The 18,952-nt window shown below is 44.6% G+C and overlaps 1 protein-coding gene across 5 annotated transcripts in view; it reads right to left on the bottom strand.

The window, feature by feature from the left end:
• dlc1 (DLC1 Rho GTPase activating protein) overlaps positions 1 to 18,952 on the bottom strand; it is an 84,924-nt gene that overhangs the window by 5,288 nt on the left and 60,684 nt on the right. For 4 of the 5 annotated variants that reach the window (XM_005458744.4, XM_005458746.4, XM_005458745.4 and 1 more), the window contains 8 exons: positions 11,125 to 11,196; positions 9,695 to 9,776; positions 8,539 to 8,602; positions 5,060 to 6,705; positions 3,754 to 3,933; positions 2,016 to 2,175; positions 952 to 1,159; positions 236 to 452 (listed from right to left, as the gene is read on the bottom strand). In XM_005458744.4, coding sequence (XP_005458801.1) covers positions 236 to 452; positions 952 to 1,159; positions 2,016 to 2,175; positions 3,754 to 3,933; positions 5,060 to 6,705; positions 8,539 to 8,602; positions 9,695 to 9,776; positions 11,125 to 11,196 — 2,629 coding nt within the window. Of the gene's footprint in view, positions 1 to 235; positions 453 to 951; positions 1,160 to 2,015; positions 2,176 to 3,753; positions 3,934 to 5,059; positions 6,706 to 8,538; positions 8,603 to 9,694; positions 9,777 to 11,124; positions 11,197 to 17,316; positions 17,627 to 18,952 lie in introns of those variants that run through there. The other variant, XM_005458747.4, reaches the window with a different exon arrangement.

The raw sequence follows: 18,952 nt of genomic DNA, 5'->3' as shown, positions 1-18,952 counted from the left end.
CATTTATGTAACCTTTCTATTTCCCCTGTCTCTCTCACTTCCTCTTCTCACCGGCTTTGCTCTCTTCCACACTATTCTGCCCTCGTGCTAGTTTGGAGCGACCCTTTCCTGTTTTCCAAAACTGCACAGGCATATTGCGCCCTTATGCAAGATGCTGCAACAATAACTATGTTGATTAAAGGCAGTGACCTCATGAAACTGAACCGATTACAACGGCGCGCGCTCAGACACACACCTCGGCGAGGAGCTCTCCTTCCGTCGAAGCGTGTTGAGGTGGAAAACGGATGGGGCCAGACAAACTGCCAGGTTGGTGGGAGTCATCTGATTCTCAGCCACGCTGGCCGTCACATCGCTGAGCAGACACAGCAGCGTCCGGAGCGCCTCTCGGTTCTCATCTGGCAGGAGCAGCACAGCAGCGCGAGCTGCCTGAAGGCGGAGCTCTTTAGGCATGTCTGGAGAAGAACATGGACTCCATCATCATTCCTTTTCAGTTCAATTTAGCACAAATTTATTTAGCTCCACAACAACATTATTATATATAAAATTAAAAGCTCAAGGAGGCAGTCAGTACTAATATCTGTTGTCGTACTACGTCCTGTCATCTTTTTTTCCAGCTGTTGTTTAATTCTGAAAGTAGACCATATCGGGCCTCCAATTACATGCCAAAAACGAGTTATGATGGGATCTGTGTTGACCTGTTACATAAGCTATGTTACATAAGCTCATATGTATGGGTCCACTATATGTTTGACCTCTCATACATCACCTTATAGAAACGGTCTAGCGTCCACAGATGGTGCTCATCTGTCTCTTTTTCTTTTTTTTTTACAGCTCTATGGCTACAACATCTAAAACAAAGTATGTCAGCTGTGCTGTTGCATGCGTGAAGCGGCGCGAGGAATGACGTAGACGAGCCTGGAAGAATATTTTCTGTGTTTTGTGTCTTCTTACACTGATAGATCTGCAGGAAGGTCTCTGAAAGTTTGCTGGTAAGCAAGGGCTCTGGTAAATCTCTGAAGTACTGCTTCAGCATGTCAGCAACGTCATAAGCTGACTGGCCCTCGTAGTTGACTCCTCCCCCGTCGGCGCCGCTCGCTTCATTCATCTGACGGAGGGCTTGGATACGAGATTTTACGCCCGATTTCCTGAAAAGACCCACCTGGGCGGGGAAACAAAGAAGAAAAAGGTTACGTCTCACATACTGTGGAGAAACCTTTGAACTATAAAGTCCCTGATCAAAGAGTATTAAAAATGACTCTCTCAGACACACATACACAGACACACACACACACACGTCTTTTATTGCGTTAGGCTGTCGCGTTAGGAAAATAACATTCTTGACTTATCCACAAATCCGCAGCTTACAGTGAATATGGTTACATCACAACAGATCCTGTTGACTGTATTTACAAGGAGCTCCAATAACAGCCAGTAGGCATTCTTGTAGTGAATGCTGTGTAGGACCTCATCAATGGCCTTTTAAGGCTGTGTGAAATGGCAATGTTGGGGAGGAGAAAAGAAGAAGACTGCTGGCTTGTCCACTGAATATTTTCCATGAGCTTTCACACTTCCAAACAGAGGCACTTTGTCTGTCCTTGAAAAGAAAGCCATCATTCTCTTTTGCATTTTGACATCTATTAAAAGCCATTTTTCAATCTGACTGCACCTTTCCTTCCTTTATAAATGCAGACTGTGACAGACTGGGTCTAGATTAAAGCGACACAGGTGACCGAGCTGCACACTGACTCTCCCCTGGCACACAGAAAGTGTTTACACACTGACTGAGCGGGCATCAGACTTTTTCCGATTCACTGCCTCATGTTATGTAACACCAAGAGAAATATGCACATGTATTTAAATTGAGATTTTATGCAGTTTGAGTAGCTTAAAGAAAACAAGTTAGCTAAAATAGTACTTAAAGCTAAAGCTGAGGTGGCCATTATATGTAAACTTGCAATTCCAGTGTAGAAGAAGGTTTTGCATACATCTGTGCATATTTCTGTACTATATATTACCTGGTCGAGGCACTGATTTCGTAAGTAGCGCATGGCCTGCTGAATTCCTTGAGGCAGGGGCTGTCCCGTCCGCTGGACGATGACTTGTAGTGGCACACCAAACACATTCCTGTCTTTGTAGTCGCGCACCTTGATGCGCTTCATAAACTTCGGCACAGCCCTGCAGCATACACACAAATTTGGATCTTTAAAATGGGTCAACATTATAATGACATACCTTCATTCTCACTTTACTAACTGAGAGCCTAGGCTGTAATCAACAAAAACACATCACAGTAATCAAGGCTAACACAGACATTCCACAAACACCTATTCATACACAGAAAATTGAATCACCGCTGCGTCAGAAATGCGTCAAATGGCTTATTTTTAGTTCAGATGCAATGTAAAACTCAAACAAATTCAATTTTTTATCACAGAGCGTTTGAGCCTTTTATGTGTGTGCAAGGCGAGTGTGAAAGCGAGCCGGTGCAGAGGTCCATCTGCAGGGTTACGGGGGGTGTGGGCAAAAAGGTAAGGGGAAAATGGGGATCGTGGACAGGAGATGTACAAACCCGCTTCTTTGTACATCTCCAGGCGGCACCCGACTCCAGATTTGTCACTCTGGGCGAGCTTGTGTGCAAGCATTTGGTTCCTAATGAACAGCAAGTCTCCAGCCACAAACCCAGAGTTGAAACATGCAACCCTGACCGTTTCACAAGAATGTGCCCCCAGATTTATGGCTGTGTATCTGTCTGCACGGGTGTGAGTGTGTTTTGCACAGAGATGTTATGCATGACTCAGGACAAGTGCGTCTTTGTAAGTGCTGGGGTTCACAAGACTCGGAGTGCTTCTTAGAAGCACGGTTTAGAAAAAAAAGAAGAAGAAGAAGAAAAAAAAGAGCATGTTATGATCCCGGGCAGAATTCTGAATATGTTGTGGGCCTCCAGTGGCCAACAATTGGACTCTGTCTTTCAGTGAGCCTCGACCTGTCATAAGACTGTCATAATGCCTTCTATTCCTGTTTAAAAGAAGGCCTCGAGCAGAAAAATAACACAGAATTAATGTGATTTTTCCACTTCTAGTCATTTTTTTCCCTTAACTTTAGCTTCTTCAAAACAGCCGATTCTAGGTAGCACTTTGGTTTATAGCAATTTAGCACAATGACACTTCAGTCTACTGTAATGTGAAGAATGTTCAGTGACATTCAGCTGCTTTCATTTCAGGGAATTTCATGAAATTGTCCATTTCACAGAATTTTTTTTCCTCCCAGTGTTCAATTTAAGATAAAAAAGCAAGAATGAAGAAATAAACGAGAGCACAGAAAATTAGCCCAGACCTTAAGCTTAGAAGTGGTACAGAAGATAGTTTGGAAGGACAGTTATTGCGTGCAGCTCTTTTCAGCCTGGAGCTCAACACCTCGCGTGTGAACTGCCATGATTGCCCCGTTGAGAAAAAGACTATGTACGCCCCTTCCCAGCAATTATGGGCCTGGGAAAAGAATGTGAAACCCAACCTCTGTGGACAGTCATCCCCACACTATACAACAACCTGCAGATGGAGAGGATTTGGAGATGGGTAGGATTGAGAGGGTTAATAGCTGGCTGAATGGGTATATTAAAGGGCATTACTTAGAGGAACAATATGGCAGTGGCAGAAGCCATTTCACATGAAGCTTTAAAAAGAAAGAAAGAAAAACACTTCTTAATGCTTTCACCCTGCATTTCCCCTCCACAAGCCTTCCCTACAGTCCACTCACCAACTGAAGCCATGTTTGTTTGTAGGGGTGTGTTTCTCCAGTAGAGCAGTGAGCTGCAGAAGGGAGAGCTTCTGCAGCAGATTCATCTGTAGCACAGACTGGCAGCTAATCTGGAGCTGGGCGGAGGCCAAGCTGGGCCGATGGGAATTCTGGAAGCTGGGCCAGCGGAGTTTCTGTGGTCTGGAGTACATCGGAGGAGACGAGCAGAGCACAAATTGAGATGTGAGAAGAATAATGACGATTGAGAAAGAACAAGTTTAACCCTCGGGATCTGCCTCATGCTTTTGTTCATGCGTAAACGTAGAGAATAAAACCCACGGCCACACACAGTATTTGTAGTTGTTATGTGCCAAGTGATCAGTTTGGGGATTACAAGGACTTATGTACACATCAATCAAGAGATTGTCTTTGAGACTAAAAGCCCGCCGAACGTAAGTCTGCCTGTGAATTCCTGAAAGCACAGGAACGGTCCCCATGGAAACCAAGCAGCATTCCAGAGCGCTCGGTAGCATTACATAAGGAGAGAAGTCTCAGCGTGTCCCCCTGTTTATCCTATGCTGTCACTTTTTATGTAAAACTCTTTTTGTTGGTACCTCAGTGCTGCATTCAGATTTGCTTTGTCCTTTTACAGAAGAAAGACTGGCAGCATGAGACTTTCCGCTTAGTATTAAAACTAAAAGTAGCACATAAAATTTTGTTATATAAAAAAATGCATGAAATTGTATTTTTGAGAATGGCTAACAGTGTGGTCTGTGAATTATTTAGAGTCAAAGTTGCTGTTTAATCGAGGGCAGGGGTATGAGGGCCAGAACTGGGCTGGCAAAGACTTCAATCTGGCTCACTCGATAGCTTAAGAAAATATGTGAAGGAGGGCAAAAATTTTGGACTTTTAACTGTAGTTTTGGCTACAAATAAAGATTTCCCCACAGCTATTCATACAGCATTTCTTTATCATGTAGAAAAAGAGACATTATGTTGAAACTGCACTTATTTTTCTTATATCTCAGGTATTAAATGTGTAGTTAAACTTCTTTATACTGATAAAAAAAAGATGGGTTTTACTGCTCGACTCACTTAAGATCAAAGTGGGCTGTATGTGCCCCATAATGTAAAAGGAATTAGACATCCCTGATTTAGAGACTATAGATATAAATGACCAAATGTACTCTAATCTGGCATGTTTACACCTTACTATAAAATGTAAGGATTTCAAACCTTTGTTTTTTTTTATTAAAATCTGGATGAACCGACCCTTCATTGATGATCTGCGTTTGTAAAAAGATGGTTTTGAATTCTCTTCCCTCACCTGCTGGTTCGGGTTAGAGATGCTCCGACACCAGAGTCTCTTCTCTCCCTCATTCCTTCCTCCCCCTCGCCCAAGGGGTTTCCTGTGCTGTCTTGGTCGCTTCCGTTCTCGGCCTCCTCCAGGCGGTTCTGCAGAGGAGAGGACGGGCACGGGGAGGCCGAGTCCAGCGCTGAATCCGAGTCGCCTTCTTCCTCCTCATCTTCCTCCTCCTCCTCTTCACCAGCCGCATCCTCAGACCAGGCATTAACGAAACGCTGCAGGCCGCTGACGTGTTGAAGCACTTCCTCTAATTTGCGCTCATCCCCCTCTTCCTCCTCTCCCTCCTCTCTCTCCGTGTAAGGGACGTTGTCATAAAAACTCAGACGGCTGTCGACCGAGCCCGATGAGCCACGGCGTTGACGTCTGCTGTGCCGTCCCCTGAGGATCACAGAGTTTCCGTTATCATTACTGCGTGAACTCCCATCCTGGAGGGCCTTGGGAAAGGTTCCAGGCTTATGGCCTTCTGGTAAATAGAAAAAGATCATGCCCTCCTCTTCCTCCTCTTCTTCCACTTGTCCGCTGTTGTCTTGCACGCTGTAGTTGTTCTTGCGGTTCTGCTCATCAACTGTCATCCCATTACTAGCGTGGCAGGGGACGGGTGGGGCAGACTTGGGAGCTTGCTGCTGATTTGAAGCTTGCTGGAGGAGGCTGAAAGGATCAAAACCTTCCAAATACATTCCCCCTCGCTTACTGGAGGTTGCCGCCGCACTGTGGCTGCGAGCTCGAGTCACTGGGCTCGGTGTGCTCACTGCACTCCCGCTGCTAGCTTCCGACTGGCTGCTCCCAGTACTTCCAGTGCTTCCGTTGCTGGTCTGAGTGGAGTAGGATACAGAGCGATTGCGGTTAAGCGTCATAGTCTGGGCAGGATTGTGATGGTGATTAAGATTCTGGTTGAGGTTGAGACTGGAGATATCCACGCAGTTGAGCCTCCGCAGTTTGTCATCATCGAGACCCTCTTTGGCGACAGGGCCGCTGATTTCTATTTTGCCTCCGCCGGTGCCCCCCTTCTTCTTTCTCTTAGTGGAGCTGCCACTGCGGAGCCGCAGACTCTCCATCCTCTTGAGAAAGCTCTTAGCTCTTGAACGTGTGCTTTTGCTGCTGCCGGATCCTCGGTCCAGACTTCCCCCTCGTCCCGTGACCCCCGTCTTTACATCAAAGGTAAACTGCCTGAGGGTCTCTAGGGGCGATGGAGGCAACCCGTCAGACAGAGAGTCCTCATTAGCACATCCTGACCCACCTGTGCCTGACGATGAACACATGCTAGCTACTGAGCTGGCACGGGTGGCATTAGGGGGAGCAGCTTCGTTTACCAGAGGAGCACCGTCCGTCTTCTCTTCTCCTCTCCCTCCACTCCCGCTGCTGTGGATGGAGCCGACTTCGGGCTGTTCACTGAGGTCGGTCAGCACACTCTCCGAGCTGTTGCCTTCTCTGAGGGTGAGCTTGCCCTTTTGGGATGCTTGGTCCTTGGGAAATGGGGGCTGGCAGGCATCTGTGGGCAGTGCGGAGAAAACCTCCAGCTCCTCCATCCGAGACCAGCGCTTGCTGTCCCTCTGGAAGGTCCAGCGTCCACTGATGGCACAAGGCTCATCCTCATCTGAGTCCTCACTCTGGATGAATAGGGGGGCCAAGGAAGGGAGAGGGGAGAGAAAGGAATAGCAAGAAGAGAAGGGGAAAAAAGAGAGGGAGGGAGAGAAACAGTTGGTGACATTATTCACTGCCACATTTTCCACTTCTTTTCCAACATTCCTCACCTTGATCCAGGAAACTTTCTGCAGTTATGGAACTTATTTTAGAATGGATCTAATTTTAACCTACATGAAATATAATTATATACAATGGCTGTCAAAAGCTTCCATAACACAAGGCCTTTTATAATAAGAAGTGTATAAATTTTAGCATGAAGCATGAGGTAATTATATTCATGGTCAGCCAGAAAACCTCAAAAAATAAGTAGAATAAATTGGCCATTGCAGAGTCACATTCAATGTATATGAACCTTTACAAAAATGCACACACCTCCCCCAGTTTGGTTAATCTGTCTCAGACCCCGAAGGGCATTGAGGAAATTCCATTTTGACCCCATAGCTCTCAATGTAGCCGGCCAGACTGGGGTCACCCCCCCTGCCTACACACACCTACACAGTCGTTATCTGTTTGTGCACAGGCACTCATGGTTTGAGAGTAAAACAAGCGCTGTCACTGATATATTTTTTAATTTCTTATTCAACCCACCTACAAAACTGACGTCTATAGTATACAATCAAAGTCAAACACAGGCCTCAAATCTGGACTCATTAGAACACCAAAAAACTTATAAAAGTGAATAAAGATTGTGATCTATCCTGGTGCAAAGAGGATTCACCTAAAAAGAACAATTTAGTAATTTGGCAGCATTGCTCTATACCACCATAGCCTGTTTCTCCAGTTATTCTGGTTGTAATGGGAGATAACCAGCACTCACTGGTGATCATAGCTGGAACCATTTTTTACCATCAAACCAGTAAATCACACTGATTGGACACTCTGATTGCCACATCAATGAGGTCGCAGAATGAAAGCTATTCTTATATAATCAGCAGACAGTACGAGCAAACCACGAAGAACGGGAGACGAGGAGATGGAGATTTAAGAGAGGGAATGTAAAGACGTGACGAGATCAATGCATTCCTAAGCTGTCTGGGCGTGGGGGTGGGAGGCTGTTGTCCCGCAAGAGCGGAGGAGTCGAGGAGGCAAATAACCTCTTTGACTCCTCTGCTCTTCTCTGTTGACTCCTGAAATGAAAGGTGACACAGAAAGGGTCATCCTAATGAATACCACCACGCATAGAACAAGGATCTTCCTATGTAGCCCTTAAGGGCATTAGATTTGGTTGATTTGTAGAAAACAGAGAAATTCTTGTCACAAAGTGACAGTGTCTGTCAGTCTAGACTTTCTGCTTTAATTGAAACATGACTGGTCTAAAAGTGGGATTTTTACAGAATTATCCTAAGGAGGAAAAACACTTTCCACTGGGACGGCTTCCTTAAAAGAGACATTTAAGAGCTGGTGTTGGTGGGTGTTTAAATGGTGTGAAAAACTGCTTGAAAACATACCTTTATAATACCTCTGAAATCACTGAAAGATGTAGAAATATGAGGAAGTATTTTAGGAGAGAGAAGGTGAGCACACTTTAAGTGGATAGGGGGAGTTTTGGTCAAAGAAACCCATTCATTTCGACATTAAAGCTCTCCTCCCTTCCCCTACTATCCCACAACCCATTTGGTATAGAAATGAACTCAACAGGTGCCTTCTCATTAAATGAGATGAGAGAAAATGCAGCTTTGCCCTGTGGCCAAGTGCGAACTGTGGGTTGAGGTGAGGCGGTGCAACTGTGGATAAGGAGATGTGCAAAGTGGCTTTTCACAAAGGAGGGTAGTTCAAGTGCTTGCATGTAGACTTACTCTTTTTCTTTGTGGCGAAATCTCCAGTCTCATTAAAGCGCACTTATTGAGGGTGTTCAGTCTCCTGCAAACACAAACACATGCACAACTGGTTAGATTTGAATTGCGAGGGCTTTAAACATTAAACCTCACCAACTTTCACTAGAACACAAGGAGAGGATGTGTAAAGGAAGGAAAGATGAAACAAGACAAAAAGGATCTGGGGTGCATCCAGTCTGGCTAATGAGATGCGGAGGGGATAATCCCTACGTGGACAGGAAGAGAAGGAGAGAGGGCAAAGAGAATGAAATCTGCTGGAGTGCCGACGCAACCTCAGGGAGGGGACAGAAAGCTTATCCCTTTAGCCACCTGGAGAAGGGGGTCCACCCTCTGAAGAGCTCTTAGAGCAGATCATGTAACAATGGAGAGATGAAGTGATGGGAACTCAAGGATAGCTGCGGATGTGGGGAAGGGATGAAATGCTGCCAAAAGAGGAGACACTGAGATGATAGCTTCCAGATGTATGGAGGAACACCTGCTGTGGTTTATTACTTAAGGATCGAGTTCTGATGAAGAGGCTGAGTCCATTAAAGAACCATTAGTCCCCTCCTCATATGCTAAAAAGGACGGCAGGGGGACCAACTAGAATGCAAACCCAGTGCTCTTCAATGATAATTGCAACCATTTGGATCACTTCACATATAAAATGAAGGCTCACAAAGCTCAGAGCCTTTTAAATGTTTATGTTTTAGGTAGAAATTGCAGTCTAATTTTTTCTGTCCCCTACGAAATAAAAAAGAAAGATGCAGTGATGTAAGGAGAAAGATATGTGCCTGGGAGGATGGTACAAAAGACTCTAACGACTAAGATAAACCCTATCAGTTCCAGACTAAGAAGAAAATAAAGGAAGAAGAAGGTAAGAACATAGTGAAACCAAACAGGGAGGGGAAGTGCACGGTTGCTTATCGTGCGATTCTTTTATCTCATCGGCAACTTTCCAAAGCATGGCTCTTTTTGAAGTCATGCCCTCATGGTTTCATCAGAGGGAAAAGTAGTGATAGTACAGAAAAGAGAGAGAGAGAGAGAGAAGATGATGAGGAACAAGAAGAAAGGCACATACCATCAAAAGAAAGATAAAAGGCGTATGAAGGGTTTTAAGCATGACTTGTAATCTCACCTGCAGAGAGCCTCAATAGCATCCCGATCGAGGAAGTCGTGGTCCCTGGTGACTGAAGAAATGTCAATGGGAAACTGGGCGTCTAAAGAGAGAGAAGTGAGTCAGGTTACATGACGGCATCTCCCTGCCACTGATTGGATCAGTATGTTCAGATAAAACTGAAAGATACCACCCTCAGCTCCAAAGACACCCACCTACTCAAAAACCCACCTTCCCCCTCTCGCTCCCACCCACCCATACAGCCCTGATTAAAAGCTAAAAGAGGAAGTAGCGTCTTAGTCGACCAAACAAACACAGCTGCAGCTTTCAGACCCAGCAGGCAGGGGGGATATGCAACACAGGGGGAGAGAACAGGGGACTGATTGAAGAATGACAATAGGTACTCCAATGTGGCTCAGAGGTCCCACTTCCTTTTCTGCTTCTCGCTCTTTCTTTCTGGTCTACCTGAATAACAAGGTCACTTGTTCGCCCAGTCGCTGGACTGGTAAAAGCAGAGTGAGGATGCCTTGAAATTCCAGCTTGAATGCCAAGAATGAACAGCTGGATATTACAAGGTTTTCTGGAATGTCGGCCCAACCCAAAATGGGACTGCTGCATGCAAACCCTCAGGGGTCACGTTGATAAGAAAATGCTATCATGGGGCCAGCACCTTTAACCTGTACTGTACTGGAGCAGGCCTATCAGTCTGCCTATCTTTAGTGGGGCAATAGTCTCGACAGCACAGACAATAAAGAATCTCCCATGGAAATAAGGGAGGGAAATATGTGTCACGTATCAACAGAGCAATTCCTACTACTACTACAAATGAGTCAAGCGCGGTTTTCAGCACTTTTGTATCGCTTTTTTTTTTTTGTCTGAAAGGTCTCAACACCTGTGCAGAAACTCAAATAGGAAACCTTTCACAGTTAAGTGGAAATAAGCAGTGACATGCTGACAATGGCAGCTCGGTACTGCTGTCATCATTCTGTAATTACATAAAGGGAACTGGTATGCCCCTGACATGCAGTAGTATAGCTAAGAAGACCTACAAGGAGTGAAGAATGTTTTATGTACTTTGGTGCTTATTTATATTTCAAGGGTCATGCAAAGTACTCTTTGTCAATCAGTTGTCATCGTAGGTGTAGCTTCAGATGGAGCAGAAAGCTATAATTACATAGGTTAGACTGTATTCAAAGCATAGGCAATGTTTGCAATACAGTACAGCTTGCTGGGGCTTATATGGATTTCTTTACGGATGTAGAGCAAAAAAAAAACCCCACACATCTCATTTGCTCTTCTGTAATATTAGGCTGTGTGTTTGCAGAAGTTTTTAAATTTACATTTTTAAAACTAAATATAAAAATTATTCTTATTGCAAAGTGATAAAAACCCAAACCCATCAGTCATGTACCAGTTTTGAGTGGGCTGCGGTGTCTCCTAGTGTTCCTTACCTTCATAAAGTTGGGCGTATTGCGGGAACCCTGCAGCTCGGAGCCACGTGCAGGCCTCTTTGGCTTCGATCTCTACGGAGAAGAACAAGCGAAACACATGTTAAGGGTTACGGAAGAACCGCATCATGTCAAAAAGCGCGTAGTAACATGAAAAGACATGAGCGTGGCTTTTGTAATAACATCACGAGTGTAAATGAAACATCATTTAATAAAGTTATCAAGTCTAAACACCAATCCAAGAAAACACTCTGGAACCCTCCAGGATGTTAGCAGCTTATCAAATGTGAACTCCTTGACCTTATTAGCTATCTAACACTCCGTCACGCACCCCTCTCACATGTATCTAGAGCTTAGAGCAACATGTGTGCAAACTTCACACCATCACACTCTCAAGTGTCTTCCACTTAAGCTTCTCGGCTAGGTAATGTAGAGGAATCACATATCTCTGACAGAAAATGTAGCCTAACCTTTTTCTCACGTGACACGAACGATGGTTGCCGTGGATCTGCATCCACGGAAAACATTTATTCTTATTTTGTTAAGTATGTTAAGTATTAACATGTTGTTTTCTAAGAGAATCTGTTTCCTCCTGTTACCGTCACAAGTAAACACTGAAGATTAGCATGAGTATAGGAAAGGGAGTTCAACATTCAGATGTGTCATTCTGAGAGCTCGTACCGATTCTCCATAAAAGCCATTATTCCATACTTCTTAAAGGTTGACAAACGAATTCTCCCATAACTCCCTTAGAACACAAGCTGAGGTCTATAGTGTGTCAACGGTGCCACGAGGATGTCTCCCAGTTATCTGTGAAAGCTTTTTAGATGACATGTGCCAAATGGCTGCACGACTCCAATCTCCATAAATGCTTCATTATCCCTGCAGCTACCTGTTTGTAGACAGGAGACCAAAAGAAGAGTTTTACAGTGTCCTAGTTCCTAGAATGATAGCAAGTACACATGAAGATCAACCTTGAGAGAAACAAAGCCTGAGTGACAAAGCCAGTAAAAGACTTGGAGGACAGTCAAAAGTTCTTGCTTTTACAAACTGCTACACTGGCAAGTTTAATTGGGTTGCTGTGTCTGGCTGAGTGTAATTAGCTAATCATAACCACCCGTAAAGAAACTGGATTTAGTGCATTATATCTTCGGTTCACTCGTTAAGCAGTTACACCCCATTTCAAAGCTAAATTGCTCCACGCGTTATATATATCTTCCCACAAGAACACAAAAAGAGAACAAGCTGAAAGGCAAAAAAAGTAACAAGAAACAGAGAGGTCAAAGAAGACTTCAGCTGCAAAGGGTCTGGACTAAGCGATATACCGACATTTACATACCAACAACAAGCCTAGATGGCAGACAAACCCACTAACAACAAGGTGTGACACGACCAAGACTGAGTCTCCCCACTGCCACTGCAGAGGCTCCAACTTCCTTTAAACCACTACCATGACACCAGCGCGCACCGCAGTGTCAAATGGCACATTAACAACTACGCTTCAGCGTTATTTGTCAAACGTGCGCTATTTTTCCTTGTGGATGTGAAGCTGTATGCCTGAGAAAAAGTGTGTTAGTGTGTGTGTGTTTCAGCTGAGTATTTTTGGAGTGTAGTGAACCCAGAGGAAAGTACAAACCAAGCAATAATTATACCAGCATTCTTGAAAGCAAGCAGTGCACAGGGCCAGAGATTCCTGTGCTCGCTCGTGTATAAATGTGCGTGTGTGTGTGTGCACAAGTAAGTCTGTGTGTGTGTGTTTGCATTGACTAACCTCATGTTTAAAGACAAACCACTCAAAAGACAGTAAAGCTATTGAAATGCAAATTAGACATGCAAACACATGGTTGGCCTTCCACCCCCCACGCCCCCCTCCAGTCCCCAGAAAAGGAGCTACGCGAGCCAATAAGTGCCTTTTGCTGGGATGCTATCCAGTGACACACCCTACTGGGCTAGAATGTGTGTCAAATCTATTTTACAGTGACATAATGTGAACTTATTGTGCCGAGGAAATAAAATAAAGACAGCAGCATTCACCACGCAGATGGATCCGACTGAATAATATTTGTCACCGAGCTACATTGTGTCCATTCATTCACAGAGTAAAAGCAAGAATATTTTTGTCTTTTGTTTGGCCACAGGAAGTGGACAGGGGCATGGGGCATCTGGCACAAACATTCTTAACAATAGAGCAGCACCCACTTGCACTCACATGCATCTGGAAGAATCAAAAGCCGGATCAACAAAGCAACAAAAGGAATTTATAAGAATATCACAGGAAAAATCATCTTTAAAGAGCCCTCCTAGCCTTTAACATTTTTGTTAGCTTGATAGAAAAAGATTTGAGGGTGTATTTCAATTTTTTTCTTCACTCACTGTCCACTCTGGTTCCCTAGCCCTGATCAGGGAACTACCTCACTTCCTCTTCCTGCTTCCCTCACAGGAAGACAGCTTAGCAGCGCGGCAGTGGCCACCGACCACTTGGCTGTGCAGCCCTGCCTTCATTTGTTCCAGGCCAGATAATAGACGGGGAGGCAGCCAAGACAAACACGGGCCCCGGCGATTGTGTGTACTTACCAAACGTCCTCGTGGTTAAAGATGGCTACAAAGCTACTCTAAACAAATATCTTGCAGCACCCACTTAGAGTCTCAACATTGCAGCGAGAAAGCAGAAAAGTGAGTTTTATCACCCTGATAATGACCGCGTTATTCTGCATGTGTGTGTGCCAAGTCGGCTCAAGAAAGGATAACACATACGGAGTGAGTCAAAGGTTCAAAGCCAGTGGCACTACTCAAAATACTACATGTCCTGGCAAGCTATTTACATCCAGCTCACTTCACATCTCATCATGTTCAGTCTAATTCCTGGAGGATTCATCTTCTTGCTTTTGAAGGAAACTTATTGTACACCACTCTATGAGAACTTTGTCACTTTGTGCCATTAACTCAGAGTGTGAGCTAACGATGCAATTCTCAGCTGGAAAAAATAACTACGCCAAACCTCTCCCATGTTTGGCTGCTTCTTCTTTTTTTTAAGCCAGTTGCCACATGGTTGGTTTGGCACACTGTGGCCACTACAGGTGGGACCACTGATGATTAGTGGGAGAAAAATAGGCCTGAAGCCAAGTATGATTTCTGTTTGAAAACTAAACAGGACTTTGCTGCTATGATACTTTGCTTCATTTTGCATTGTGGTATTTGTGTGTAGGGTGTGTTGTTTTTTCACCTTCTAAGAACAAGTCTGAGAACCACTGTCGAGGTGACGGGCAGGCAGAACTTGGATAATCACAAGTTCAGAACAGACAAGAACGTCTGAAAGGAATGAGGTGGCCTCGTCTAGACATTTCCAACAAATAATCAACATTCTGACATAATTAGCCACATTGATTTCTGAATGCTTCATCTTATAGCCAAAAAATGAAGACAAGTCAGCTCCACACTAGTCCTGACTAATATGAACAAGCAAAGACAACTGAGTGGGACACACTCCCTCTCGCTTGGAAAGATGAAGATGATTATCAGAAGATAACACGACTAATAAGATCCAAGCTGATGCTAATAGAGATTTCATATGGATCACGAGAATCTTTTCTCGTGCACATTGGTCACAGCTCATCTGGTGAGCAGCCAGTCAAGCTTTACCCACTTTCCCGGAGTATCAACTTCTAAAATTATCCACCAAATCTTTTCTTTGCTTTCCTTTTCCCTGCTCTCACCCTCATCTCCTGTGCTGTCCCTACTTATTTCAACTCTGCTCGCCACTTCTCTTCTCTTCTCTCCCTTCCGGTAGCAGGAAATTCTCACAATTGCCGACCACAGTCCCACCCCACCTCCCACCCCACCTCCCACCCCCAGTGCAGGAGGCAACGGGGTCTGGCTGGCTGAGTCTGAATGCTCAGCTCCAGTGGGAGTTTGTCAGCAGCAAGCAAACAAAGGATGCTGCTCCCCCACCTATAGCAAACTGGAGGTCAAGAGTCTCTATACAGTTAACAGTGATGCTGGGGCTTTGAAGTTGGTAGACTGAGAAGAATGCTTGACTAACCACTGCTGTGAATTGAGGTGGCTTATCTTGAGTCATCTGATCACTGCTGAGTTTCCAAGTGCCCACTGCATAACAACCCAAAAAGGAGTCGTCAGATCCTAATGAAGTTCATTTCAGAGTGGGTCTTTCCAACGGGACCGCAAAGTCGGTTTATATAGGTGATGTGATAAACCAGGCCAGACTTTGTGGCTGGCTCAGACGTAATAAGCAGAGCACCAGAGCCTGGATGCTGCCTTGCTTTTGTCCTTCACCTAAGCACTGACAAGGACAAGCCTGTAAAAGACTAAAATTGAAATCACAACACATACATGTGAGAAAACCGAAGAACAACTGGAGGTCACAGATGTTTTAGTGTGACCAATGTAAAATCCCTCCTGTGCTCCACTAGTGGAATGTAAGGATGGACATTTTTTTTTTTTCTGATGGGTATCATGTTTTGTGATTCCATGGTGGAGACAGCTGGTGCTCACAGAGAAGGCCTGGCTGTTGGCTAAGTGATACGGTGCCAGGAATATTACCATCTGGCTGTTCTCAAGCTATATCCCACTGACACACACAAAAAATAATCAAGTTACTAACATGCTCCAGTTATCAACCACCAGCTGGCGCAGGCATGAAGGCACAGATCCACGAACACATCCACACGCAAACACACGGCTGTCCCAGATGGATCATCGCAGCGCTAACCCCAAAGACCCCCTGACGACAGATTTATGCTCACATGGAGGGCCCTAGCCCTGGATCAGGTGACCAGGCATATTCAAAGCTTCTGAGAAGCTTTCAGCGACCAGATGACAGTCTACCTGCCAGCACCCCTCCCCTCCCGCCCTCCCTCCCCTGATAGCAATCCATTAACATACAGATCCCAGGACAGCCCAGTACCTTCAGCCAAAGGAAGGTGAGAGCAGCAGCGAACATATGACTTTTCTCACAGGACATGAAGAAAACAGCTGGATGTAAATCTTCCAGATAAGGTCACAGCTTCTTCCTGTTTCACAAAGAATCCAGATGAAGCATGTTTCCTTCATTTAGAACAACCCCAGTCTAAGTTGGTTTACCTCATCCCACCTAGGCTTGAAAAAAGACAGTTAAAAAAGAAAAAAAAAAGTGGTCTTTATTACGCCTTTGACTGGATAGTCCTTCTATTCCTAGTTTGCATAGTAGTATGATATCAGCATTATACTATTCCTGGATTAGTGGTTACTGTAGATAAAGTTCATTCACCTTGCATCATAATGACTGGATATGAGTATATACTGTGTGCGTGCGCGCCTTTCAGCACGTTCTTAATGCCTTTATGGCTCAACTGAACCTCACTGCGCTCATATCTGTTCCAAACCTCAGGCAGCTGATAAGAAGCCATGTGTTGGAACAAACGTTGAAAACGGCTGGGACAAAGGAGAAGCACACAAATCAAGCTAAGCCTGCCAAAACTAAAATGAAAACAGGACTTTAAACAGCCACAAAGCACCCCCTCAATATCCCCCCTCCCCTCCTTTTCGCAAAAGGTCGGCCGTCAGGCAAAAGGCAGGCAGTTAAGCAAACTGGAGGCGATAGGCACTAGTGTACCTATACCCAGGACAATCTCAAAACCAATTGAATATGAATTAGGCTACTTGAATTAGGCACATTATGGGGAAGGTTTGATCACTACTATCGATTCTAACAGTGAAGTGTGCGCTGCTCTGCTAGAAACTTCTCTTGGCTGAGCGCGTAAAAGGGGGAGTCTTACAGTAGGTTTTTGGTTATGTGAGAAAATATTCCCCATTTAGTGTTGTGGAGGTCACCGATAAACAAACATACAAACAAAAACAAACAAACAATCAAAGAAACAACAACAAAAAGCGGACATATTCAGAGAATTGTGAACAGAGGTCGGGACTCCGTACGCGTCAGGCTGTGAGAATTTCTGACAGTCCGCAGCGATGCGCCCCATAGATGGTTTATCCAAAACCTCCACTCAAAGCTAAACCTGCAGTAGAAGTCTTTAAATCTTAAATTCCGAAAATAACCTTTAAAAAGTGCACTTTTGGGAACTCTTCACTCCCCGACGAACAGGAAACCGCTTCACTGGACGGACACGTTATTCATACAAACTGAAAACCATCACTTATCTAAACGCAGTTCGGTGGATAAGAAGAATGAAATGAACTTACGTGTCAGTATCATTTTTTAAGGTCTCAGCTCCACCATAAAACCAAACTCCCGGCTGCACTCTGGCAGACTAGACAGTTCAGTCAGATCTACTCCACCGTTAGGACGAAGTCCGCATGATAAATCCACTGTAGATAAAACGCAAACTAGAGAATCGGATGCAAATGTTCTCCGACCGTTGGGCAAAGCGGTAACTCCATGGTCCTAACTAATCTTGCTGCGACAGACAGAATTCCACAATCTTCAAATCGTCCCAACACCACACCGGACCTTGAATGAAGCGGTTCCCAGCAGGAATGTGAATGGAGAGAGTAAAGTGTGATTCAAGCTTTAGGAATGGGCAGCTCTGCCGTGGCTCCACCCCGTCCCCCCCTCACTCTGCTGCTCCACACCTGATAAGGAGCTGGAGACATGCAGATACACTCAGAACAACCTCTGCAGTTCATAATGTGCAGGGACTGGAGTTTGACGATGAGCGCTACAACTTTGTGTCCAAACGCACAAACAGTCACAAACTGTTACACGTTCCCAAATGGCGACTTCATTCGATGATATCAGTTTCTAATTCATTTGCAAATGTATTTGCCCAGAACCGTAAAATATATTTTACAAATGTTACCTGTAGATAAACTAAAGTTATTAACTGAGTTATACATTTTTAAAAACGTGCGTGCTCTTTTCAGCTGCTGGATCTCTCCCGCTTCTACCACTCCCATAAGAAGTATTTGACTTGTAGGTTGGCACCCAGTTTGCATATCATTAGAAACTAATGGAGACAACTGTGAGTCTCTCTTTTGTGACGCGGGATTTAGTCTGAAAAGCGCAAGTGGTGCCGTGAAAAGAAGTGTTGCAGGTATGGTAATGGCTGTGTCCATGACGCGCCGGGCGCACGTACACCACGCTCAGGCTGACTGCAGTGACAACACATTTAAATTCCTGACCGCAGGGCACATAGGACGAGATACTGAGATAATGAGACTTACAGTTCACTCGTTTATGTTTGGTATACTTAGAAACAGCCAGTCGAGTGTTGCAGATTCTGCCACAGGCTCCCATGTGTGGACTTCTCATCTTTTCCCAGATCTCGTCGACTCTGTTATTGCCATAGTAACTCACAGCGCTGAAGTGGTGCAAATAAAAAAAGGGAGGCGAGTCAGTATGTGGCACGGAAATATGTGTAATCCAGAGTTCGGACTGCCAGAAGGTGGAAAGGATGATGCAGAAAATCCTGGCTCTGTGCGCAGTCTGTCGCTGGCATTCATACCAGAACCAGCTGACGATGGAGTCACAAGTGATTCAGTCAGAACAGAGCCAGCCAACTACTGAAGTGAGCATGTTAGAGGCAGCATGCGCCTATATTGTTTTCATTTATGGGTGATGAGAATAATTTGGAATTTTTGCCTTGAGTTTTAAGTTTTAACAAGATGCAGTTTTTTTGTTTTTGTTTTTATAGACCACAGAAGATTTCTAAACATTTAGTGTATGACTTCCACCAAATAGCCTATGCAAAGACCGTCTATCATACATTTAGAACTGGTAATATGTCTAAAAGTTCCCAACACAAAACATATTATTTCATTATATCTGGTCTTTGAAACCCTATTTCTAAAACTATAAAATAGCTTGTATTGCTTGTGT

The sequence above is a fragment of the Oreochromis niloticus genome, linkage group LG6, assembly GCF_001858045.2.
Source record: "Oreochromis niloticus isolate F11D_XX linkage group LG6, O_niloticus_UMD_NMBU, whole genome shotgun sequence".
NCBI classification, from domain to species: Eukaryota; Metazoa; Chordata; class Actinopteri; order Cichliformes; family Cichlidae; genus Oreochromis; species Oreochromis niloticus.
Note: the sequence above shows the minus strand (reverse complement) of the source record. Positions and strands in the feature narration are given on the sequence as shown.